This window comes from Ornithodoros turicata, chromosome 5 (genome assembly GCF_037126465.1).
Source record: "Ornithodoros turicata isolate Travis chromosome 5, ASM3712646v1, whole genome shotgun sequence".
Lineage (NCBI taxonomy): Eukaryota > Metazoa > Arthropoda > Arachnida > Ixodida > Argasidae > Ornithodoros > Ornithodoros turicata.
This window is the reverse complement of record NC_088205.1, coordinates 80,632,142-80,658,484: the sequence shown is the minus strand read 5'-3', so window position 1 is coordinate 80,658,484 and position 26,343 is coordinate 80,632,142. Positions and strand designations below refer to the sequence as shown.

The window sequence follows — 26,343 nt, the reverse complement described above, 5'->3', positions numbered from 1 at the left end:
AACACTAGATGTGATTTGACCACCAAAGAAATCAATAAAAGTACTCACTCTTATTCTACTTTGGAAGAACTCTATACTGAGAGGCTCACCTGAGGTAGTTTTTTTTCTCTTTATGTTCCACAACATGTGTACAGGTATGGACGGCTGTTTCCAGACTTCGCTTGTTCTTGCACGCAGCGCTTCTAGCTGAACATGAATCTGAACATATTCAAGGCACTTGCATGGCTTCAGCTGTCTTCAAAATCGCTGTCACCCGGAAGCAGATATATAGGTATATTAGATAGATTCTTTTGGTGGGCAGTTGTAGCATCAAAGGGGGGCGTTATCACTTTGATTGCGACATCAGATATGAACACAAGCTTGTGGGAGAACAGCGGAGACATGGTCCTTGGTAAGCCGATGTTGCTTTTAAGAAGCCTAGAAGAGATTCCCATATGCCATATGTCCCCGCTGCGGTAGCATCACACGTTTGTTCCGTGCGGTAAGTTGGTTTATTGCTCTGGACAAATTACGTGCCCTATAGACATGGTTTTTCCTGTGCATCTTACTTTTAAACGGTAGTGGGAAACAGGAAAGTACTTGATATGTTAGCGGAGAGCATTTCACGTGGGACTTCTGAAGCAGCTGTGCAGTACATGCACGGGTACCTTTCCCATATGTGCAGCGCTATAATGCCTACAACAAGTAAAGCAGTCGTGTTACAACCGACAAGCAAACATGGCGTCAGCCATTGCTACAGCTTGGCTAATGATCAGCTTGGGAATTTGAGAGTTGCTACACGCGTATGATTGGTAAAATTTCATTTCAGTTTTCTCGATCCATGCATATTCGTGTTTCGGCATTCTAAAACTATGGCAATTCAAATATGCTCCTTCTGCAATGTATGAAAAAAAAAAAACTCGCTTGATTGATTGATCACTCGAAGGGAATTATGCGTGGAGAGAGAAAAGAGCGATGACTGGTGTTTTTATCTAATGGCATGCTGCACCTACGGTAACTATAGACAGAAAACAGTCCTCTCGATAATGTAGACAACCTGTCAACTAAAGGAAGCAGTTACTTTGTGCCATTCATAAGTCTGCTACGCTATCCGTTAATGATAGGAATATAAGAACGTATCGGTCAAGCAACATAGGCTGCTGGAGCCAGGTTAACCTTTCCCCTCTTTCGTGTTTTTTTTTTCTGTTTTGTTTTGCAATAAACCTATATCCCCCCCCCCCCCCCCCCCCCCCCCCGTCGGTCATATTATCCAGATCGCTAAACGAAGACAAACTTTCTAGCGTGTAAGCTACAGCACATCCTAGCTTCTCCATTCCCCGCACTACCAACCTTCCCCTCGGTTGGTCCATGGTCAAGTCCAGCCCACCAATGCTCTACCTCTGCCCTCGAAGCACTTTTTTTGGACACTATAGGACTTCGGTCCTCACTGTGAGGCGACTCCGTTCAACTTTCACTACATTACTACCTTACCGCCATTAGTTTCATCGTCAAGGGAGGATAGAGTATCGCCCTTGGCGGTGAAACTCTCGAATCATAATCATAAAATAAAATAAAATAAAGTTGTTGTTTGTTCTATCATGTTAGAGTCACTGTATATCATGTAAGCACACAGCGTCCACTCCTGGCGCAAAATGAAACCAAAACTGGCAGCAGACGACACGCTGGCTTACACTGGATCACTGGATACTTCTTGTTATTCCGGCTTCGTCTGGCTTTCGCGTGCCACCGTTGCCAGGCGATACGCATGACGCGTTTTCGTCATTCATTTTCGCCATGTTGTGAGGTGTGCAGTCACACGTGCTTAGCTGCAATAGATCACCGTCTTGATATCTGTGTGGGAAAATCACCTGGCGTTTTAGAACTGTCTGTTGATTTTGCTTGAACTATGTCAATCTATCACGACGAAGTTGAGATCGAAGACTTCGAATATGACGAGGAAACAGACACCTATTCCTACCCCTGCCCCTGTGGCGATCGCTTCGAAATAACCAAGGCAAGTACTCATTGTTGGCATTCTGGCCCACTAAGTAACTTCAGGAGTACCACTTTAAAGCTGTCATTTTCGGTGGTACACTTATAAGGGTCACTCTCCGACAACCGATGTCGACATACACGCAAAGCGAAATTTTTGTATCGATCTCACTGTTCTGCTTTTTAGGAAGATCTGATGAACGGTGAAGACGTTGCAACATGTCCCAGCTGCTCCTTGCTCGTTAAAGTCATTTATAATCCCGTAAGTATATAGGAATTATACACTTGTAAAGTTATAAACGTGATTCACTTAGCTCTTCTACAAAAAGTAACTGTTCCTTCTTCTTTCGAATAGCGGATCTAGTATGGATCTGAATTGCAATTTGTTCTCTTTTCTGCAGGAGGACTTTCGACGCGAAGAGCAACCGCCGAAGGCCAAAACTTCACAGTTGGAGATGGCTACATAGCAGCAGGCTTGCTGCGCGATATATTTATTATGACTATGTTGTTATATTTTATGTTGTTGGAGGAAAAGTAAATGTCACGTATTCCCCCCTCATGTCATTGTCATCTTCCCATACGTAACACTTTGGAAAACACTGCTTTCCAGTTTACACAATGGATGCAGGGTCTGATTTTTCAGTCAATTTGCACATGTGAAGTTTCATAACCATAATCTGGGTCATTCTGCAGCTTAATGATCAACTTTAAAAGCGTAGAAAAAAATGCACGTTGACACACGTGCGTCTCCCCTTTCATACTGTCCAGCCAACGAACTGCTAAAAAGAAGACTCGGGTCTCCATGTACATAACTTACACAGAGACCAGAATATAGTTTAGCAGTACGTACTTAAAATAACTATTTAAAGAGATTGAAACATTCATTTTACTGAAAAACAAGCTTTCGGGCAGAGTTCTTCATCCACCTGATGAAGGAAAGCTTGTTTTTCAGTAAAATAAATGTTTCAATCTCTTTAAATAGTTATTTTATCCACTTGCAAGACTTCTCCCACTTTTTGCTTTAGTTTCAGCTACGTACTTGTACAACGCCGTTGCATCAAAAGTGCCGAATACAGGAAAGGTGGCACGTATACTCTCATTAGAAAGAAAGGTTCAAAGGATGCAAGAAGTTAACGCATGCACATTATTGCCTGACACGTGTACACGAATCAGACGCATTTTCTGAGGGAGGATCGACTGCTGAAGCAGCTTGTCTCAAGAACAAAACAGCAATACTGATAGTGATGTCTTTATTAGTCGATCTTCGAGGATGATTTGGCGCTAGGACGATGAACCCTTGGTCTTGGGCTGATTGCTGCGGTCACCTCGGCACCGTGGGCAGTACCACTTTCCCTTGGGCTTGGTGCCCAGTCCAACGCACGAGAAGTGAAACCACTCGATGGTACACTCTTCGTTGTCGCAGCAGATCATCTCCCCGAAGGACACCTGCTCGCACAGGCAGTACGTCGGTTCGTCCGGGTCGATGGGCAGCTCCGCGGGCGATACGGCGCGGGCCGCCCCGCGCCTTTTCTTCTTCTTCGGCTGCTTGCGGCAGCTGCTGGTGGTCGTCTGCTGCTGCTGCTGGTGGTGGTGTTGTTGGTGCTGTTGCTGGATGTGGGTGCTGTGGTTCACGACTGATGCTACGGGGTGCTGCACGACGCGGAAAAAGAAAGATGCGTGTCCGTTAGTTCTAGATGTGGTACGACGAGAGCACCTATCCTACTCTGGGTCTGGGACTCAGTGTGGCCAAGCAATTTGTACTATGCCACGAAACCGTTCGTGTCCTCAGTCGGGTTCGAGCCCACAAGTTTGTGATCTGCAGGCAGATACGGTACCAGACGACCCAAATAACAAAAGTCACTAACTAATTGCACTACAGACACAAAGATTGTCCACTGGGAGAAACAGAATTGTGTAAGGCTGTGTGAATATCGAAATTTTTCCGATACTGAAGCAAATAATTCTATATTTGCTTCGAATTCCAAGCTGAATAATTGAGCTCCGTACTCGAATCGGAGTGATAGCTCTTCCAAATCGAATACTTCCGAGCCTGCACTTGTAGACCCAAAAACACGGTAAAAGAGGCAATAAAACAAAAGTGATTGCTGCTCTGTACAAATATCTCTACGCATATATTATGTACATGTGCCGTATGCCCATATGTGCGCTATATGTTTGGTTGTTTCAATTGTGTAAGTATTTGCTTCAATTAGAGAACCACTCAACCCAATATTGGCAATGTCGGCCCAATATTGGGCCAGTATTGCCAATAGTGGGCCAAGATGTTGTGCTGCTTGGGCTCACACACCCGCAGAATAGTGTCAAGAAGCAGTGTCAAGGATAACAACGATGCTTACAACATTGGCTGGATGATGCACAGGGGATGGGTGAGGGATGTCGTCGTCGTGCGCCCGACGGCTACGGGACCGCTTTGCTTCTCTTGCTTCCGGCTCGTGGTCCAAATTCTTGTAGTCCAAGTCGAGCTGGCGTGCCTTGTTCTCTATGAGGTCCTGAATCTGCTGCAGGAGCTGGAGCTTGTCGTCTCCCAGCTCCTGGGAGCGGATGAGCGACCGCTGGATCTGCAGCATCACCTTCTTGCGTCCGTCCAAGTCCTCACGCTCCAGCAGACTCTGTTGGTGCTCCAGCTCTGCGAGCACCTCTACGGGAAAGCAATAATACGAGCGTATTACGGGACGATAGAATGTAAAGCGAAGCGGAAAATGGGGATATGCAAACGGAAAACGGATGTTATGCAGCACTAATTCAATAAGTGATTCCGTATGATGTCTGCGGAAAACCAATCAAATATGTTCGGAAACACATGTCTGATGAACAAACTTAGCCAGATCTGGCAAAAGAACAACAATGTACGCTTAAACAACGCAACAGTCGATGACACAGCGGAACTCTGAGGCGACGGAGAGCTCTGGAACAGCATTAGGAACCATGTAATACAATGAAACGAACTTCGAGCTGGTGATTGTTAAACAACAAATAACCAACAGTACTCACAAGTATGACCTCCATTATGCAAATCAATTTTGTCCCATTTTTTTGTACTTATTTGTGCGCTACAGAAATGTTCTTTGCAGACAGTGTAGCAAGCGGTAATGCAAAGACGACAAATTATAGTATCCGAATAACAACTCTAACCCGGACTACTTCAGCATCTACCGGACTAGGCGTGTGTGCATTACAATACAAGGAAAACTACCTTGGTACTTGACGTCCAGCTCCCGCAGCTGGCTGAGATTGCGTTGCACATCGTCGGGGAGATTTTCTACGCAGTCTAAATAATCTTCTATGTATGTGGCTGAATACAGGGCCTCGACGGCAGCCTGATTCAGCGCCACATCCCACGAGCTTCCTTCTTTGGACGAAATTTTGGAAAAATTTCTCGCCGCCTGAACGACAGCAACAAACCCAGTGATCACGTTTTGATGTTTATTTTGCTTCGGCAGCGGGAGCGGGGAGCGTTGTTAAAACCCGAGACGACGCGACGTCTCCTTGTAGCAGAAGAGAGATAACATAAAGTTTTGAATTTGAAACGTGTTTACTATTTCTATTTTCTAGAAATACTTCTTTATATTTTCAAAATCGCGTATTTCTTCAGTGTGAATAACTCACCATAGTGTGACCAGTGTAACCAGCTGCTCCAAATGGCGTGAGGTCATTTTCTGGATAATGGCGGTTGATTCCAATTTTGTGAGCCTGCCGTAGTCTGACAGGTAAATAGGTGTGCATTTTGGGCTTTTTCATTCTGTTTTTGACTAATACGGATCTTAAAGAACAGTATTTCTGCGCCAGCTCAGTATTATGTGCTATATGGAGCGTTTCAAAGAAACGTGACGTACACCGATACGGGCAGCCTGGAGCCCGCGCAATCTGAACAAGCCGCGAAGTTTGTTTTTTGAGTTGTCATTTAGCCCCGTCGTTAAGCTGCATTTCTGTGTGTTTTTTATTTCTTAAATTTTGGAATGTTTGACGTCCACAGAGCTAGTTTGCTGTTTGCTACACACCCAAAAGGGAAGTGACTTGCAAACTTCTGAGATGCAATGGCCCAGGAAGTTCAACCCGCACCTGGTCAGCAGAATTCTGGGACCATCCAGGTTGAGGAGGCTAATTCTGCAAAGGAGACTGCAACATTGAACGAGAAGCAAGGAGCTACGTGCGATGCACAGCATCCCGAAGTTCGAGCACGTCCTGTCGAGCAGGTAAACAAGAATTAACTTCCTGCAGTGTGCCAGTAGACGTGCTCCTAACTCTAGGAACCAGCTCTATTTTTGTTCATTTATTTCTGTCTCATCAGGGTGGAGAGCGACCTCCTGAAGAAGTTGCTTCAGAAGATTTGTTCACCAAGTAAGAGGCTCTGTTTGGGAGTTTGAAATGTGGCAGTCGTCGAAAAAACGAGAGAGGGAGCAAGAATTGAACCATGCCACCCATCTTGATTGCCGGTCGAGTGCCACATTTCGACTGCCGTATTTCAACCTTTCATGTATCTTAGGCATTTGACGTTTGTGTTGCGTTTGTCTCTTCCAGCCTCAGAACAGGTGCTTTCCATCTGCTAGAAAGCTCTCTCTTTTTTCTTATTTTTTTTTTACTGCTGCGAAAGCCCCACACTGATAATACACTTGCCCCCCTCCCCCCCTGTTCGAAGGTCCTCTTGCAATAAAACATGTGGTGGAGTGCACTTTCGTTTTTTGGTTAGCCAATGACATCATGACTCTTATATATGTAAAAACAGTTGTGCTTCGAGAGTTGCATGACATAGAAAAAAATGTGTCATTGACAGGCAAAGTGAATCACTCTGCACCTGCTATGAGCAGAGGGCTCTGGCACTGGAAAGAGCAGCCAATGCTACAAGGCAAGCAGAAGGCCTTCGAGTTCAGCTTGCTCAGTCTCAGTGAGTATGACCTGTGACTCTACTGGGGAAGCGGGACCGAGGGGATCACCGTGGTTCCCCATGGGGCATTGTGTGTTATGCCCCGAAGCTCTGGACCAGCGGTGTCGCTGTACTTGGAGACATTTGTGCCTAGTAGGGACTGTTTTTTTTTGTCTGGGCAGTGAGGTCTCTGTGAAGAGTCCATGCTGCTCCTCTTTCTTTGTAATGTTACTGACGTAATGTAATGTGAATTTATTTCCACAAAGAAAAATTGTGGTGGAAGCTGCGAAAAAAAGTCGCTATTCGCCTCTCCAACTACCTATAGAGGCGCTCGCGTCGTCTTCAAGATGGCGCAGAAAAGAATGATTGCCGATGAACAAATCGCCCTGCTTCATGCCTTCTTCCACGAGACACGCTTCAAAAATTGTCCAAATAACATACCTCGCGCGTGGTTTCCTGCTGTCTTCGTTGTTTTCGTTCACGCCGCTCCTTTGATAGTATCTTTTTCATCTTCCTCTTCCCGACATTGAATATTCTTCTCCGCAGTAGTTTTGCACCGCGAAATTTAGCAGTTCTGTTGCTGTTTGAGGTCTATAAGCCGGGACACTCCATCGCACACGAAGGGAAGTTGCGGCAGTTTCGGGTTAGCGCGAAATATACCTGTCGTCTGCTGTTACTATCATTCATTGAGTGCTTCTGCTGGGGTCCGCTAGGTGGCGAGCAGCCTGCTGGAGAGGCAAATAGTGACTTGAGGGACTCACAAGGAAACGCGCATCACTGCATAACATATTAGCCTGTCAAAAAAAAAAAAAAAAAAGACAAATGTAAGTCAGTATAAAACATCAACATAGCTACAGAAACCAAAATAAAGTAGGTTCTACACCACACAAAAGTACACGTAAAAAAAAAAAAAAAAAACGTATTCTTGACACCTTTACCCCCTGCCATTGATCACTGATAACTACTGGTCAAAACAATTAACTACAGAGATCACGAATGCACATACGGGACATTTAAAGGATTGAAAGGGCATTCATTTAATGACTGCGGCAAGCGACGAATGACCCGCCGTTCCCCGTAATTCATCCTACAACGGGGAATGTTCCGCTGTTGATGAGCGCGGGAAGCATAGTGACGTGAAAGCTCTGTGAGATCGAGCATTGACAAGAGACCAACCAGTGATTTCTTTACAGCCAATTTATAATAACAGGGAAGTCTGTACTTATGTACAGATCACGATCACATCCAGAAAACCCATCCACGAAACAGGTACCACCATATTCGGCACTGTCCGACGCCGATTTTTTTCATCCGAAAATGTCTTAGAGATTAAATAAACGAATTTTAAAGATCAGCGCTGCTTCCGTGGCTGCGGAGGCTCCGCACGTGGCTTTTCCGAGGCTGTGCTCTGATTGGTGGTGTAGGGAGTTACGTTTCGCCTTTTTCAAGAGAGGGAATTCCTGCATACTCTCAACATCCGGTGTCTGCTCTCGTAATGTATTCCGCGGAATAACAGTCAAAGTATATGACACTATTTCGCGTGGGATTTTCGATGACTTGGTCGGTGGTCAACGAGGAATAAGATGACGCCCTAGTTTTGAAATCGACTTCAACCGTCCCTTCAACGTTCTGCGATTTTATGGCAGAGGCGTCTTCAGTGTTGTCATTATTTTAGGCTGGGGAGTCCAAGCTCGAACGAAGACTGACAAATTGCTGTCGTTATTTTAGGAGGGTTACGGCGTATTGAACGTCTCAAAGAATATTTGATGTGTGACGCCGAGAAATTCTGTCCGTCCATAACAGTGATGGTTGTGAACATTGCAGGGCTCACGCAAAGCAAATAGGGGACGCCTGGGAGCGGCGATTGAAAGAAGTCGAGATGGAATACTCCGAACGGGTCACTAAATTATCTGCCGAAGTGGATGGCCTCCGTGCCCAGGTGCTTGTCTCTGCTTATCCATAGGGCCTGACTTTTTCGGGTTAAACCCGTATCCGCCCGATATTTACTCCCCCGAACGAAATCTGTAAAATTCGGGTTTAACCCGAATCTACCCGAAAACGTCCGGGTCGCGTGGCATGCTCGTAAGCGTGCATTAAAATAAGTTTGATCAAATATTGCTAAACATTAGTTTCACGTTAAGACAAATTTTTATTAAACAAAAAAGAAATCACCCGAATACACCCGAATTCCTGGTGACAGAATATGCCGTAACGGGATTTAACCCGAATACACCCGAATTTTCAAATGAAAAATATCGCCCGATATTTACCCCCCAATTTGGCCGAAAATAAAACCCGAAAAAGTCAGGCCCTAATTATCCAATGTTGAACATGTAAACGTGCAGTGGAAAATTGGGATCTGCAATAAATGCAGCCTCGGTAGATGACTAGAGCCTGTATGTTTTAGGGTTTTACCCGATTCTTCCCCGAATTTGCATCCCGAATTGAGGGTTGCCTCTTTAGGGTGAAACCCGATTTTTATATCCGGCAAATTGCCCTCATTGGGATCTCTGTAGGAATGCACTAACTCACTTGTTTGGCAGAAAAATACAGGTACATCACCGTTTGTACCAAACCGCTACGACTAGTTTGAATGACTGAGCCCGATTTCTTCCCAAATTTAGCGTTACTGGAAGTTTTTTCGCCCGAATTTGCTTTGAATTTAGTGCACACGTTTATTTACCCGATTTTTATCCCCTGAATGTAGGGGAAAAAAAATTTTCGCAAACTTCAGGCTCTATAGATAACGCGTGGAATGTTTTGTGCCAGCTCATAATTCTATGAAGTCATAGTCACTTTATAGTCAGTTCATAAATGATGAACACCGACAAGTCAGTCGGGCAAGTGATGCTGACGTTCTGCTAGATAACGACCCTTAGGCCCTGCTGCTGTGTGTACGTGGAAGGCACACAGCTAATGAATATATGAGTAGAAAATTCTGGGGTTTGTTGCTATTAAGCCCGTAGAGGAGATAAGCCTCTTCATTCATTCCAGCTGGCGGATGCGGAACTGCAGTTGAGTGCAAGCAAGCACCACTGTGAGGAAGTGGGACGAAAAAATCAAGTACTGGAGCAGAAGTTGTCCTCCGTAGATTCGAGTTCAAACGTAAGTCTCTTTAGACAGATCTTGTCTGCCGTCCACGAGAGATGCAACTCAGCCAATTTGATTTGATGACTGAAACTACTGTACAGCTTCGAACTTCGAATTTTTAGCATCCGCAAGGGTGCATTCAGATTCAGGACAAGCATTTATGGCAACCTTGGCTGACGTCTCGCGGCTGACTTCGTCTTGGTGGTGTTGTCCTGTTCGCACGCTCCAACTTACCATTCTCGTCCATGACCAGGTTGTTCCTTTGCCGACGGGTGGAATTTTAGTTTAAAACATTGCTGAATACCAAACTTTTTTACCACTTCTCGAAGTTGCCTGCATGTTTTTTGTGAGATGATGTACGTAATTCTGTACTTTCCGTATTGTTGGAGATATTACGAGAACATATTGATTGGCTTGTGAGTCAGTTGTGGTGACTGCTGGTTCTGTATTGTAGGGCCTGATTTTTATTTTATTTTTTTAAGGTTATATTTCTCAGTAAAATCTGGGGGGGGGGGGGGGGTTTAAATATCTGGTTATATGTTTCACTCAAGGCTATATATATTTACTCAGGCTATATATATTGTTTTTTTTTTCTTCTTCTTGCCATAGTGGTTACATAAATCATGCTTTGACACTGTACATGTTCAAGATACTTTTGGAAATGCTTGTTAAGAGAATTAATGAGGAAATGGTAAATAAGGTATAGTTCAACCAATGGGTTTCATAGTAGACCTATCAGGTGCTCATTTCAGTACCCTCCACATGCAGGACTGGATGTTGCACCTTCAAGCACTGATTTGTCCTTCAAAAATGCTGCACTTGAAAGCACAAAATCTTTATGTTAAATGAAGTAGATTTATGCATAAAACATTTTTCTTGTATGTGCTCACATTGGGTAATGTGTAAATACCGATGCACTTCACCTTGTGTAGCAGTAGATATACTTTGTTCTTATATAGAGAGTAGATATACTCTGCTCTGCCAATAGAGCTCGGAAGGCCCTACTCGAGTTTCGGCACCATTGCAAAATTTATTATTATTATTATTATTAATGTGCATCACTCGGTGGTATTTGGGATGGGCTTTATGAAGTATTTGAGGGTGCATTGGGTAACGGTACTTCGCAGCGCTCCTAAACCAAAACATTGCGTTACTAATCTGCAGTAATGTCGATATCCAATTAATGGTAGCAAATGAAATTTTAAAAGCCTTAGTTTTGTCTGTTTCATGGGGGGGGGGGTGTAATAATTATTGGGCATTTTCGGGTATTGCCCAAAAAAGTCGTGCTCCATGTATGTGACATCACCATGCGTCCTTGGATGTTGTTTTTGAAAATGCGAGGGTGTGTTGTCTTATGCACATACACATGTGCAGATGGTGTATTTGCAAGCACGGAGACTATCGATCGATTTTGGCAAATTGAATTGCCAAAGTTATGTTATTATACGGGACAGTCGTATAATGTAAAAGTGTACGTTCTGAGACTGGACTGTGCTGTTAGTCTGCCGCATTTTGTTGTCATCAGCCGCAGCTTCATTACGTGCGCTGGTACGTGCCTTTTATTTCATTGAGCATGCAATTTTCTTTTCATTCAATATTTATGTACACACGTTTCCAACTGTAGATAGGGTTGCCACCAGGCCAGTATTATACCGGCACGGCCGGTTATTTGCGCGCTCTGCCGGTAAGAAGGTGATACCGGCAGCCTTTTGCCGGTATTTGTGGCTCAAGACCTTTCATAAAGGCTTTTACGGGGTTTTTCCTTCAACATTCCACTACAGCTTGAATAAATCTGGAGCACAGACCTAACTCCGCGGTCTCCAGTCGTTTTCTTAGTTATTCATTAGTATGATTATTCATTGTTATTATTATTACCATTGTTATTCACTACGTCTTGTGTTCGGAAGGGACAAGAGCAGTGGTTGTGTCGAGCCAGCTAGAACGTTCCTCACCCACTTTCCCTTTCCCACGAGCCTTTCCTCCATTCCCTCTATTCCACCTCCTCTCCCTCAGCCGGTATTTTTCACTCCGCAAGGTGGCAACCCTAACTGTAGACGACGTTACAACCTCTTGTCGTAGTTCACATCCCGAAACCTCCGTAATTCCCGTACCAACGCAGAATGTGTGATCCTTGTAGGAGGATCTTCAGAAGGAGCTGGAGAGGGTTACAGAACGCAGCAACCATCTCTCCAAGGCCCTGGCAGAAGAGCGTCACCGGAACAGACAGTTGACAGCCGATGCCGGTCTGCACCAGCAACAGATTGCAATTCTCGAAGCGCAGCTCGAGGAGAGATTGCTCGAACTGAAGCACAAGGACGAGGTGCTGGAACTATTCGGAACAAAAGCCCTGGAACACGTAGCAAGGTCCGTCGGACCGTCGGGTCGCACCGACTTGCTCCGTCTCGTAGCCGTGCTAACGGGGTCGTCCTGGCTCGGAGAAGAAATTGGACGTTCCGCAAGCAACGGCGAAAGCGGTAAATGCGACAGCGGATATCAGGGAAGCATTGCGGGCGCGGTCCCTAAAGCGTCCGCGGGAACGAAACCCGTCGAGGAAAAAGCCGCCGAGAGCGAGGACCCGGTAGAAGTGAAGAAGGAGATAAGACGTTGCAACGAAAAACTGAAGAAACTTTTGTGGCGGAGGCGGAGCCAGGTCCACGCCCTGGAAAACAGCCTCGACGCGGACTCGAAGCCGCGGCTCTCCAGCACGGGCTTCGAGCCAGGGTGTGATGCGTGTCTGCTTCCGGGTGCAGTGAGGAAAGTTGGAGCGCGGAAGGAAAGGCAGCTCTCGTCGACACCGCGGGTTGCGCTCGAAACGCTTTCCGACGTCTCGAGCATCTCTCAAGACGTCGCCGATGATGCCGCGGGTTTTAACGGTCCGTCGAGCGAAATGAAAGATACTTCTGGAAGCGTTTTTTTGTGGGACTGCAACGAGAAGCGAAATCGACGTTCGAGCAGGCGGCGTGAGGTCTCGGATGAAAGTCCGCGCTTTAAGGCTCCCTCAAGTGAGACTAAGGACACTCCTGGAAGCAGGAAGGGGACGGACTACTTTGAGAGCAGGGTGCTTGGCTCAAGTAGCGGCAGAAGTGATTTTAAAGCGAAAGATTCGGCCGTGAGATCGAACGGGACAAGTCAGTACGTGCAGAAGGATCACGTGAGTGCTTCAGGAATGAAAGGTGCTGCTACAACAGCGGCAGTTACAGACAGGTACAAGAGCAAAGCGCGTAGATCATTGAACTTTGCTCAGCATGATACCGCTGAGCGTACAATGCCATTTTCGTTCAGTTCTAACAGCAGTGCACATTCATCTAACGTTGCTCAAGTCTCGTTGACGTTTGCCACGCCTATGGTGATAAACATCAGTTCGATTCCGCAGCCTCGTACCGGAGATGTGGCTACCTAGTATGCTTTGTTGATAAACATGTTAAATACATAATGAATAATTGTCATGTACATACATTAAAATGTGGCCGTCACCTCTGGGGCTTATTTATAACTAGGACATGACCGTTTCGTGAAAGTGCAACACAAAAGGGTGTACATAGAGGAAATTTATAATTTATTGACGAAAGAGCATTTTGCAAAGGTACATTCCGTTTGTGTTGCCATCCTTGAAGAAAAAAAAAAGGTGACGAGACTCGACAGTACAAATAAAGGCCTAGACATGCGTACGACGAAGCATGTTTATTGATTTATTCGCTGTTCATTTGTTTGTTGAAGCTCTTTTGCTGCACGTACTATCTGAGTTTTAGTGTTTCAGGTAAAGTACACATATTTCTATGCAAGAAATGTCAAGCAACTTTTTAGCAACTGTCAAGCAACGGTATGTATCTGCGCACCTAACCGGAAACAATCTTTCATTGGCTTGTCTGACTCTCTGGTCCTCCAAAAATCAAGTTTGGCTCCTCGGGCTGTTTGATTTTTCAGATAGTTTCGCTCATGTTCCAGTGTTTAATGCAAAAAATTAGACAGCATTTTCTCATCCTTGCATGTAGGTGTCAGTGCAAAATTTCACCATGAATTGTGGGTAGAAACTGCCATGCCATTTCTTCCTGTTGAATTTGAGATTCAACCCAAAAATGTCTCTCTACCTATGTGATATGTGCCATATATGTATTTTACATACTGCGGTAGTAATAAAGCAATAAGGATGTATGTGTTTCATACTCTTGCATATTAATAATTAATAACCATGAACCCTCCTTCAAAACTCAAGCATCGCTTGAAGGTATTGCCAGCAAAAGTCAATTTCTTCAGGGTGTGGTAGCCGTCATTAATGGCAATGACTTTTAAAATTTCTGCTCTAGCCTCTCATATGCAATTTGACAAATTTAAGAAGACTTTTGAGTGTGACTTTTAATCCTTTTCGGCTGGAACAGGTAGAAAAAGGCAGGGATCCTTGTCTTTATTTCATCATCTCTGCCTGACAATTTCCTGGTGGTGGTTCAATTGATGCACACCCCTATGATGCCCTACACACTCCTGCAGGATGAAGTTCTATTTTGTATTGAAAGTTCTGTAAAAGAAGTACTATCATTACTTACAACAATACAAAAGGTATATGAAATCGTGTGTGTGGTCTACAACAAGCCAATCATTTTCCACTAAATCTTACCATTACCCAAGTTATCACCTGTCAGACAAATTTGGAAATGAAAGATGAAAGTATGTGATTGTCCCTTCTACGTCGTTCCAGCCTCAGAACGTCAGTTCTCTCATGTTCAACATTTGCCGCTTGCGTTGATCCCTGTCGTATGCATGTGTGTATGAGTGTGCAAAAATGTAAGAGTGAAAGGAGGATGAGTGAGACAGAGAGTGAATGGTTTGTCCCTTCAGATGATGCACCTTGGAAGTCGCTGAGAAGGCGTGTTAGCTTAACTCAATTGGTAGAGCCCTGGACCGGTAATCCAGGAGATGTGGGATCGAGTCCTACAGCTGGCTAACCTTTTCAGTGACTTTCATCTTTCATCCTTAATTTCTTAGGCAACTTGAGGCCTTCTATATTGTTCCAGCCTCAGAACATTAGTTCTCTCAAATTTGGAAATGTTCGCAGAGGTTCATGGGTTCGCTGTGTGATGTGACTGATGTCCTCCATTCCCGTAGTGCTAAAGCGTTTTGTTCCATTTGCCGAAGCATACATCCGTACTCCGAGAGACCTGATCCTGGAATTACATTTCTGGAGAGACAGACGATGTGTGTCTTGTCTTCATGCTCTGTCTCATTGCTGTGCTGTGGAGAGATTCTCTTGTAAGAAGTTGAATTCGAACTAAATTGAGTTTAATTTGAACTGAATTGGTTGATGCTATCTTATTGCATGCTGTAAGCTTGGAGTGGAGTTGAATAATTTTAACTTAAGATATTAGATTTGATTAGAATTAACATACTCTCGAAGGTAACATTTCCTGAAACATTCCAAACCAGCTCGTCGTACTGGACAGTATGATTAAGGTAAATTCGCTGTAGTCTGGTGCACACTGGGATGCTTCACTATATCAGTAAGACCATGTGGTCGATTTAAACTGGTTGTTACCAAACCATTGGTTTAGCGAAGCTGATAAATACAGAGGGAGGGCCGAGTTCCACGAATGGGCTGGGGCACTTGTTCGCTGCCTCCTACTGAAAGAAAAGTAAGACCGAAGGTCGCGACCCTTTCAGAGACCGTCGTAATCCCCTCAAGACCGTGGCTTTCGGGCGCAACCTTGTTCGCCCCCTATAGCTTTGAACGTAGTTCAACTCTACCAAATTCGTGGTGCTGTCGAACACTATGACATCATTTGTTTACAAACAGGAAGAGGTCTAAGGTCTATTGGAGCCGCTGTCGAGCACTATGACGCCATTTGTTTACAGACAGGAAGAGGTCTATTGGAGCCGCTGTCGAGCACTATGACGCCATTTGTTTACAAACAGGAAGAGGTCGGGTGTAGTTCCGTATCGGGACCACTCGTTTTTAAAAATTAGTGAAACGATTAGGAAAGTAAATATTGCATAGAAGTGGAAGAAGATCATACACTGAATCCCCCCTCCCCGAGGATTCTGGGGTAAACCCACCCATCGCCACGGTTGATTTTTAAGATGAAGCTTAAATGGCAAGTGTCACGTGATGTGGTTCGCCATGCCCCGTGCCATGTCCTCCAGTTGCCGTCATGGTGTATAGTAGAAAGTTTCAACTTCACCGAAATCCTCTTGTAAGCTATGAAACCGACGGAGTAGAGCAGGAATATTCCCAATATATGAGAACGTATAATAGCCGATAACATTGGTAAGAGAGAGCGTATGCGACCTTGTAGCACGTATCACTCCGATACTATCGTCTAACATAGGGATGTCGTTGTATTGCCAACTGTAGGATGGGACAAGCGCAAGCATGCCCACATCACGTTTCAAAGGTAGCACTACCCTCGCCCTAAAAACGAAGAGCAGGCATGCACTACTTCGTCTTCCTCCACGGCGATCGAAACTTACGTGTCGTACACTATGGTAACCTACGTACACTCTTCTTCGTCCAACAAGATGATGGCCGTGCGCCACACTCTCTGTACGATATCGGTCCTAGAACAACCAACATCATCTTCTTCTGCTTCTTCTACCCCGTGTAGAATGGCCATTAGCCACAAGGGAGATTGGCTGCACGTACCATCTGCTTGTCGTCTTAGACCATGGACTACTACAACAAGGATGACCTGAACGAAGTGAGAGCCCAGGGAATTGCAGGAGCGAGGCTTGCGTTGGACTTCTTGATTATGTTCGTCGTTGTGTTCCTGTTCACTTTCGTCCTGTTCATGTACGCGTTCTCCAAGAAGAGGATAAAGTCCACGACGGATGAGAGGTTTACTTGGTCGACCCCAGAGCTCGACGGGGTAAGGTGATTGTTACGTGACTCCCTATGAGAGCTATTGCCTAGGACTCACCTGCTGAGCCGGTGAAGGCATAGAACTTCAATAATAACTCACAAGCAAGGTCGCCAAAAATGACGTCTCAGCAGCTGAACCGCAATGGTAAATATACGGTGGCCCTATACAGCGAGGGGCGTCAGGCACGGGCTGCGGGGTATTTGCATAGAGAAGGACCGCTCTAGCCGTTTCTTACCTGACCGAATGTCATAAGTAGAAGTTGTTGAACACATTTGTATCGCGTACTGTTCTATTAAGCTACTCTTCTGCATACAGGGGGTTCCTGATGCCTCAACCCTTGAACTCTGCCACCTCCCCGTCGTGTAGGACATCCGACGTTCCTGGCAGTAACGCGGAACGTTACCACGCTTGTTCTGTGTGTGTCATCTTTCACTGTTCGCAGTAGAAGGCTTGCACAATGCAGAACGGTAAAAGGTTCGAGGAATACATGTAGACAAGGCGAACACGTACAGTTCACACGCGTAGTCTGCGAGGACTCCTATTAAATACCAGGGATGCAAAACGTTCCATTAGGGAGAGTCTTATCGGCGCCAGAACTAACGGCACACGGTTTATATGGTTCTTATTGCAGGCGCGCCATCAGCCGGAACATCAACGGGAGCACAATGGTCCGCGGCATACAACGCAGTCTGCACCGGCAACTACTACTACTACTACTACTACTACTACTACTACTGCGCGACCACCACTTGAAACATTCGCGAACTTCAAGCAGTGGTAGCTATATCCAGCAAGGCACTATTCATCTACGTTGAAATGATAGCATAAATTAGTAGCCCATATGTGCGTTCATGTTCCAGAAGCATTGTCTTCAGTGGTATGCACCACCTCGCCGTTGGAACTGAGGGCTTCCATGTCAGACTGACGAGGTCCTTCGTTGTGGTCATTGCAGGTCATGATCTTATGATTCAGTTTTATGGTTTACAGCTGTGATCGTGACCTACGCGTCACGGTCAGATATTGGGTTAACTCTGCTCACCCAAGGAAGACGTGCTTTGATGCATCGCATGCTTCACGATAATGGTGCGTTTCTAAGCTGTTAGTGCCATACCACAAAGTTGTTGGCGTTCATGTCCTGGTTCAAAGCCACGGGAAGGCGGACACGTTACCAAGAATACCATTCACGGGTTGATCGGTGGTGAGAACAACAACGGAACGGTTTAAGATTCATCACAAGCACTATTGTTTGTGCCCCTCCATGATGGACAAAGCCGAAGTCTGGGCTCTGCATTGCCTATAGGCTGATACATTGTCCAGGATGGGGTTCGTCTACTAGCTGGCCTGCATTCATGCCATCTTATTGGTGCCCCTGCTTGCTTATGACAGCACCATATTCTAAGGTAACGAAAATTATAGCTAACCTGGTAATGCCGCACAAGCTACTTTGTGGTAAGACTACGTAAAGAAAACGATCCATTCCAACACAACGTATGCACTTGATCGTAACCTTTTCCAAAGGCCTTGCTAGGTAGCTTCAGCTCGGCAGCAAACTTTACGACACTCATATACCCCTTCCTCTGAAAACCGCTTTGAAATGCTTTCGTGAGGATTTCGCCTTGTCCCACGTGCGCATTAGTATAGTACACATTCAGTAAATCTTTCAATTTCTTCGGCTTGCTTTATCTTTGGTGACGGAGGCACATTGAAAATATTGGGGTGTGACGTTTACTGGGGTACGTCTGGGTATAGAACAGGGACCATATACCTGCATGCTGTAGTTCCATGGTTCGCTGTAGACGTGCTGGAGTCTGGCTACAGCTCTTCCTGGGAATGGTGGTTTAGATCCGAGAATCAGACAGCATTTTCTTATATTTGCGTGTAGGCCTTAATCCAACATTTCATCATGAATTATGGGTGGAAATTTGCACACCATTTCTACCTTTGGAATTTGAGATTCAACCTAAAAATAGGTTTCCATTAGTGATGAAACATGAATATAGGAGTACTGGCAGTTGCGTGATAAATTATTTATTTTACATACTGCTGTAGTAATAAACCAAGGATTTAATTGTTGCATAATTATGATTATTTCAAAACTATATATAAGCACTTCAGTTTCTTGCTTGGAGGTATTGCAAGTTCGCAATTTCTTTCGAGTGTGATCTTTGGTTAATTACAATGGCTTTTACAATTTCTGATGGAACAGATAGAAAAAGGCAGGACGGTTTAGCCTATTTCATTATCTGTCTGTCTGTGACAATTTCCTGGTGGTCGTTGATTTCATGCACACTCCTATCATATCGCACACACTGTTGCAGAGTGATACCCCTATTTTTAATTGTAAAAGCTGTATTTTGTATTGGAAGTTCTGTAAAAGTAGTACTAAGATTGTTTAAACAGTACACAAGGTAGTAAACGGTGTGGTCTATAGCAAGCCAATCTGTTGCAACTAAATCGTATCGTTACCGAAGTACCGTATCGTGTCACCCGTCAAACAAATCTGGAAATGTCTGCAGAGGTTCATGGGTGCACCGCGTGTTCTCCATAGTGCTGAAGCGGTGTGTTGCATTTGTCGGAGCCTTGGTCCTTGCTGCTAGAGACTTGGTCCTGGAAACGTCCATTTCTGTAGACAGGGACGACATGTCTGTAGTGTTGTCTTCATGCTCTGTCTCATTGCTGTTCTGTGGAGAGATTCTCTTGTAATAAGTTGAATTCGAACTAAATTGAGTTTACATTGAACTGAATTCGTCGGTGCTATGAGTCGATAGTGTTATTGCATGCTGTAAGCTTGGAGTGGAGTCGAATATAATTGAAGCTTTTAGGGTATTCTATATGGTAATATTTCCTGAATCACCACAGACTCCTCGCCGTACTGGACGATGTGATGAAGGCGAATGCACTGTGGTCTGGTGGGCACTGGGAAGCGTCACTATCAGTAAGGTCACGTGGTCATGTCCCTAAGCCATTGCTCGAGAGAAGCTGGTAAATACGGCTGAATATGCTTTGAGCTACTGTGAAGCAATGCTCCTAGCCCTGAACCACAGTCTAAAAATAAAGGTTGCATTGCCCCCCCCCCGGGGGGGGGGCGCTTTGCAAAAATTAGGGGTGGCATTATTACGGTTACGTCATAACAGCTCGACGTATCATTAACACCGTGCGTCTAAAGCGGAAATAGCAAGGGCCCCATCCCAGTAGGGGTTGCACAGGTTAAAAAGTTAGGGAGTTTTGCAAGACGTTTGAGGGGTGTTTGGGGATGGGGGTCGGATAAATCACTGTCCAGGAGGCACCGAGGTGGCGGGGATTTAAAATCAGATCAATTTAGGTTAGACCCGGCACGGGAGAGGCGTCAACGTCAGACTGTGCGGACATGAAACCGTTTTTAGCATCCTGCTGTCTCCTCTGCACACCCGTCCACGTCTGTGCGTAACCCATAGCCACAGTTGACTCGCGGTGCTAACACGTATAAGAATCGTTAAGAAAACTCAAAATGCGTGCGTCATACTTGATCCCTTTTAGCGACTGGTCTAACGTGATGTGGTTCCCCGTGCCCCGTGCCATGTCCTCCGGTTGCCGTCATGGTGTAGTAGAATTTTTCAACTTCAGCGATATCTTCGTCAATCTTGTAAGCGATGAAACCGACGGAGTAGAGCAGGAATATTCCCAATATGAGAGCGTAATAGCCGATAACAGTGGTAATGGAGACCGCATGTGTCCTAGCACGTATCACTTCGATACTGTCTTCTGGCGTAGGGCTGTCGTACGCTCTGTGTGCCATGGGTCAAAAGCTCAGCTCCTAGAACAACCAAATGGAACAACTGCTGCGTCACGCCGCTCAGTGCGCGGGCCTCAGATGTCGCTGCTTCTGATGATGCTGCCAACATCAACATCTCTGTTTTTAGCTATTAATTTTACTTTGTGTTATAGCGGACGTTTGGGAAAATACAGTAGCAAAAAGCAATAGGAAGCCTAATGTGAGTCTCAAATCAGCGACGGTTTGATGATGACGATGTCGTCCACGAAGCTGTGGATACGTCGCTTTTCCCACGTGACCTTTCGCGGCTCCACCTAGCGTGCACACCACATAAACTCCTGCCGACGTCTGCCAACCGCATGTATAGCGTCTATAGTTGCTGTCTTGGACCATGACTACTACAACACCATGACTACAAGACCATCCAAGACTACAAGACCATGGACTACTACAGATGACCTGAACGAAGTGAGAGCCCAGGGAATTACAGGAGCGAGACTTGTGTTGAACTTCTTGATTATGATCGTCGATGTGTTCCTGTTCACTTTCGTCCAGTTCATGTACGCGTTCTACAAGCACGGGTTGAAGTCCACGACGGATCACTTGGACGGCCCCAGAGCTCGGCGGGGTAAGGTGATTGTTACGTGACTTCCCAGAGAGCTATTTCCTTGGACTCACCTGCTGACCGGGTGAAGGCATAGAACTTCCACAAAAACTTGCAAATAAGGTCACGAAAGGTCACGAAAAGTCACGTCTCAGAAGCTGAACCGCCATGGTAGATACGGTGGCCCTAGCCAGGGTCGTCGGACGTTTGTGTCGGGCTCGAGCTCCGGGGCATTTTAATACAGAGGGACCGCTCTAGCCATTTCTTACCTCACCTAATGCCATATTGGGGAACTCATTCTGCAGTCTTTCTGCAGTGGGTGTAGCACGTATACCGTTTTATTAAGCCCTTCTACATACAGAAGGTTCCTAGTGCCTTAACCCTTCAACTCTGCCTCATCCCTGTCGTGTGGGATAGCCGACGTTCCTGGCGCTCACATGGTACGAACATTAGCACGCTTGTTCTGTGCGCCGCCTTTCCCTGTTCGCAGTAGAAGGCTTGCATACTCGATGAGAACACACACCAGTTCGTCGGACCATTTACAGCAGCTGTGACCCTGCGGTGTGAAGTAGTTTACCCGTCCATGTAAAATGTTTCACTTCCACAAGCAGACAGACGCACACAGAACATATATACTCGTTAAAAATGTTGTAAAAGGAGCTGATCCCCGAGTTACCACTTCGATGCCAATATATCCGACTCGTCTACAGTTTTCGATATGGCTGATGCCAATACGTTATCTCCTTCCCGGGGTCTACAAGTAACAAACCTAAACAACAACAACAACAACAACTCTCGCTCCAGCGAGAAAAGACATCACACACTTCCTTTCAAACTCGCTCTAACAATATCGCGCCTCCCTTGACACCGCCGTATACGAAAACTATGTTCGCTGCCCAGCAACGGGGCGGGTTCCGGCTGTCTCGCAAGTACACGGCATCCCAGGAGTATCGTTCGCCGTCGAACAACGCCATAGATCCCGGTCAGCCAGCGATATAGCCGAGGAAAAGTCGGTCAGAATGGCCCTCCCAACTGCCACGGCGGGCCTCGACGGCCTGTCAAGAGTTTATGGGAAGCGAGCGTCCAATGCTTCACTCTTTTCGCTTACAAAATGATAGTGCAAAGCAGTTTCCTCGGTGCTGCTACGCACTATATGCCACGTCAGAACGGTTGACTGCATGCGGTTTGCGTTCTTTCTTTCGCAGACACGGATCGACGATGGGTTATAGGGGCCAAAGGTGGTAGATTGAATATGTCAGATTGATTCGCGAGTTTTGGAACGATGAGCTGTTGTGGCAGGAAGAAGGCATAAGGATCGGGAGGTTGGGAGTATATATATATATATATATATAAAAGACAGAAAAGATTATGCATAGAGGGTGATTACAAAAAAAAGTTCGGCGTTTCTATACTCTGCTTTCGTGGGTTGTTAGCTGTTAGCAAACGAGCCAGATGCTATACCGAAATGAAAGCAGAGCAGAGATGTCTATAGCTTGCGTGATATGCCCCCATGCATCGCACCAGCTATTGACGTGATCATAAGACACGGTCAATCACGAGAGACCAGTCCAGGATCAGGGTCTCAACGACGCTGTACACTACGGCATTCCGTACGGCTTTCCTTAATCTTGGGCGATATTTTCCAACGTTTCATGCATCTGATGTTGCATCATCCATCTGAAGCAATCGTTAGAAGGGCTATAGGACGACTATATGGTCATACGAACCAAGTTCGTATGACCAAGGCTCATTTTCCTGATCTATAGTTGTTGTGACACGCCGGACCAGGAGACCTCCGCCAACCTCTCCATCTTGAGCGCTAGCTATTGCTCCGCAAATATTACCCAGCATATTCTTCACAACAGCACGCACATCAAGGGAAAACGTAAAGTCTCAACTACTTTTATTTATACTTATTTTATTACAGTTTATTTTATTTATTTATTTACATACGTTGAGGACCCCCAAGGGGGTATTACACAACGGAGGGGCAAGGAAAAAGACAAGGAAACAAAGCATGTAAAAAAACAACAACAACAAAAACAAACAGACAAATAGCAAAAATATTGCAACAGATGTACAACCAATATAAAACAATAGATTTGCAGTGCTCACTAGAAATGACATTGGATGAATGCAAAAGGAAAAGACGGTCGAGGTGAGAAAATAAAAGAAAAGAGGTGGCGGAAAGTGACGCTGGAGCGATCATGAGATGTAGGCTATGTTTAATTTACTTATGTTTTATTTTATTCATTATTACGTTACTTACTTACTTATTTTACTTTACTTATACTTTATTACTTTATATTATTAAGATACGTCTCGGTCTCGTGGGTACACATCGTTGAAAAAAAAAAAAGGTATAAAAACGACGAAGAAGCTGAATGGAGGCCACAAACATGGAGGCCATCGAAATCGCCGAAACATATACGCTGAGACCAAGCGACGAATCCTCAAGCCCCGATGCTGACGTTCCCCAGCACGAGTTCCCACTCGCCTTCAAGACGTCCCTGCTACTCCTGGCGTGCACGCTGTTCGTGTTCGCTGCCACAGCCATCGTGTTCCTCGCGCAGGGCCTGACCCATGCCACAGCGATTCCACCGAACCTAACCATCCCCCGGAAGAGCTGGAGCCCGACCACAGCACGTCTACCGCGGACCGTGGACCTACAGCATGCAGGGATGGTCCCTGCTCTGGAAGTGCCACACAAGCACACCGCAGTAAACGTGACACCCGATCTTTTCTATATGCCTCCGACACCGAAGCAGAAGCAAGCCGAAGAAATGGAAACATTCGCTGAATATGTACTATGGTAAATACACGGGACGAGGCGAAACAGCGTCGTCTCGCTGAATAGTAGCTACGTTGTTTATTATCTAGACGAAGAAAACAATGAAGTCGAAGTCACGAAGGTATGCTTGAGAATGGAAGACGTAGGAAACATCCAAAATTTAGAGATTTATTGCGAGCTTTCAGGCAGAGACTGCATCTTCTTCCGTTGTTTATTATCCTCACGGGTGCATTTCAAACATTTCTGACGCAGTTTTTAGAGCAAGGGGTACGTATCCAAAGTTTGCTACCAAGCTGAAGTTACCTATAGCAAAGACATTGCATGAAATTACGATGAAGTTTTCGTTTTGTACGTAGTTTTACCAGAAATTCTGGGTAGCTTGTGCAGCACTACCACATTAGCTATAATCTGGTTACCCTAGAATATGGTGCTCTCATAAGCAAGGAGGGGCACCATTAAGATGGAATCAATACATGACAGCTAGTGGACAAAGTCTGAGCCTGGGGCAACTCAGAGTATGGTGAGCTAGAAGGACCTTCTGCTAGACCTTCTGCTAGAAGGACCAGAAGAAGGTCCTTCTAGCTCACCATACTCAGAGCACAGACGAGGCCCGCGCGTGTGTACCTGCGTTGCCCAAACGTCGACTTTGTCCATGATGGAGGGGCACAAACAATAGTGTTTGTGATGAATCTTGAAACGCTCCGTTTACTCGTATGGCACTAACGTAGGGAAAGGGCCTATGGAGATAGGGTGGTCTAATGTCACCCAGCTAGGAGAACTACCCATGCAAATAGACTCCCTTCACATAGACATTCGCAGACTTGCAGTGAAGACTATAGGATCGGTTACGGAAATGGATGTTTCCATATCTCACTGTGTATTGTAATCAAGTAGGGGCGGACGTAGGGAGCGGGCCGTGTGCGGAAGGTCTGACTGTCCCCTCGAATTCTGCCGTCATCGGGTACGTGCTTCAGTTGGCCTTAGGCGTGCTGTCTTATCCCGCCTCCCCTCAGAAAAATTCTGAGTCTGCACATACCACGAAGTAGGAGGATTACTTACGGAGGCAGTTTTCTCTACACGAGCAGATAAGCTCTCGCACATCCCCGGATGACAACCCCCCAAAAAAGGGATCGCTGTTCGTGCGCGTCGCATACCGTATGAACAGTACCGAAACCTTAAACGAGTCGCTGATGTAAGAATAATGTCCTTACGAATTCGTACATCCTCTGGATATCCTGAGGATATCCATAGGACATTAGTCGTACATTCAGGGGATATTCGGTGTTGTTGGGGTTGTCAGATGTTTCACATTTTACGTCCTAAATAATATACTAGTCATGTCATATTGATTCAAATTTGATTTGACATACACTTTCGACATACACTCTAAATCTTTTCACACCTTTAAAGGTGTAACAACGTGCATGGCGCACGCCTTTTTAGGTGTAATTTTGGTAACATCATAATGGAGCATGGTTTCGCACAAATTTTCTTTACTCGAGTGTTGTCTGTCCTCCAAAAATTCAGTCTTGCAACATCTCAACATTGTTCAACAGTATTGTATAGACACTTGCGCATGCTCGATTATCGATAGCGATGCATATATGCATTAGCTCGTACCTACGATATCCAAGACATAATGAAAGCAAGATTTGGACTGACACTTGATCTTTAGTAATGCTTTCCAAATTTTGTAAAATATCATCCTGGAGATGCAATGTTACGCAACCGGGTTGAATGCTCATAGCGCACACCTTTAAAGGTGTGAAAAAGTTTACAGTGTAGGTGGAAAAGATGTCAGCCAGCGGCGTGAGCCCTCCACAAGCCCGTACGGTGACTGATCATCGATAAGGTTAGCACGGAGTCCTGCCTTTTACTTGCCTATAGAAGATTTATAGCCACGCTCCCACAGTCGGAACTATACCAAACGGTACGGGAGAAGCCGCAGTTGAAAGTTCATTTACGTGACACACAATGACAATTGTTTCCGCTCGTTGTCGGCAATCGGAAGTGGTTCCAAGAATCTTGTAGTAGGCCATTCGACTGGGAAGCCCAAAGATTTGCAGCCACCCTATATGCTCCACTGACAGCGGTATACACGACAACGTAAGAAACGGTGTTCAGCCGTCTCAAACACGCCGCACAATATATCTTGGTTATACAGAAAGTTTATTGACATGAGAGCTGCACCCCAAACAGCACCCACCAATATACCACCTGCCCCTGTTTTTCCTGTTCCCTGCAAAATAAACGTGCCTGTATGATTGATTGATTGATGATATATCGAACTCTACGTCCTCGTACAAGAAACAATATCAGAATAAAATATAAGAACCTCATTGGAGAGTGCGATCTGATGAGTTCACGGCGTGTCACGTGTTTCGTCCGCGGAGTGATTATTTGATT

General features: G+C 45.4%; 3 protein-coding genes and 1 long non-coding RNA gene across 6 annotated transcripts; 2 read left to right on the top strand and 2 right to left on the bottom strand.

The window, feature by feature from the left end:
* The first annotated feature begins 411 nt into the window (after positions 1-411).
* On the top strand, positions 412-14,106 carry LOC135394956 (uncharacterized). Of its 3 annotated transcripts, none has more exons than XM_064626066.1 (7): positions 412-481; positions 5,966-6,185; positions 6,281-6,330; positions 6,764-6,874; positions 8,678-8,792; positions 9,848-9,958; positions 12,081-14,106. In XM_064626066.1, the coding sequence occupies exons 2-7, from the start codon at positions 6,027-6,029 to the stop codon at positions 13,341-13,343; spliced, it is 1,809 nt and encodes a 602-aa protein (XP_064482136.1). In that variant the 5' UTR covers positions 412-481; positions 5,966-6,026; the 3' UTR covers positions 13,344-14,106. The 3 variants fall into 3 exon arrangements, with proteins under 3 accessions (XP_064482136.1, XP_064482134.1, XP_064482135.1); XM_064626064.1 differs by lacking the exon at positions 412-481 and adding an exon at positions 5,595-5,699; XM_064626065.1 differs by lacking the exon at positions 412-481 and adding an exon at positions 5,636-5,707.
* LOC135396248 (diphthamide biosynthesis protein 3-like) lies at positions 1,758-2,530 on the top strand. Its single transcript, XM_064627272.1, has 3 exons — positions 1,758-1,993; positions 2,159-2,233; positions 2,373-2,530. Exons 1-3 carry the CDS (start codon positions 1,886-1,888, stop codon positions 2,436-2,438), a joined length of 249 nt encoding a protein of 82 aa, XP_064483342.1. The 5' UTR covers positions 1,758-1,885; the 3' UTR covers positions 2,439-2,530.
* Positions 3,205-5,715, bottom strand: LOC135395960 (inhibitor of growth protein 1-like). The gene is made up of 4 exons (XM_064627043.1): positions 5,599-5,715; positions 5,186-5,450; positions 4,329-4,630; positions 3,205-3,621 (listed from the first exon to the last, which is right to left on the bottom strand). Exons 1-4 carry the CDS (start codon positions 5,713-5,715, stop codon positions 3,253-3,255), a joined length of 1,053 nt encoding a protein of 350 aa, XP_064483113.1. The 3' UTR covers positions 3,205-3,252.
* A 5,106-nt stretch (positions 14,107-19,212) lies between the features above and the next one.
* Positions 19,213-20,866, bottom strand: LOC135396247 (uncharacterized). The gene is made up of 2 exons (XR_010423358.1): positions 20,294-20,866; positions 19,213-19,472 (listed from the first exon to the last, which is right to left on the bottom strand). It is a non-coding gene; the product is annotated as an uncharacterized LOC135396247 (long non-coding RNA).
* Positions 20,867-26,343: the final 5,477 nt, after the last annotated feature.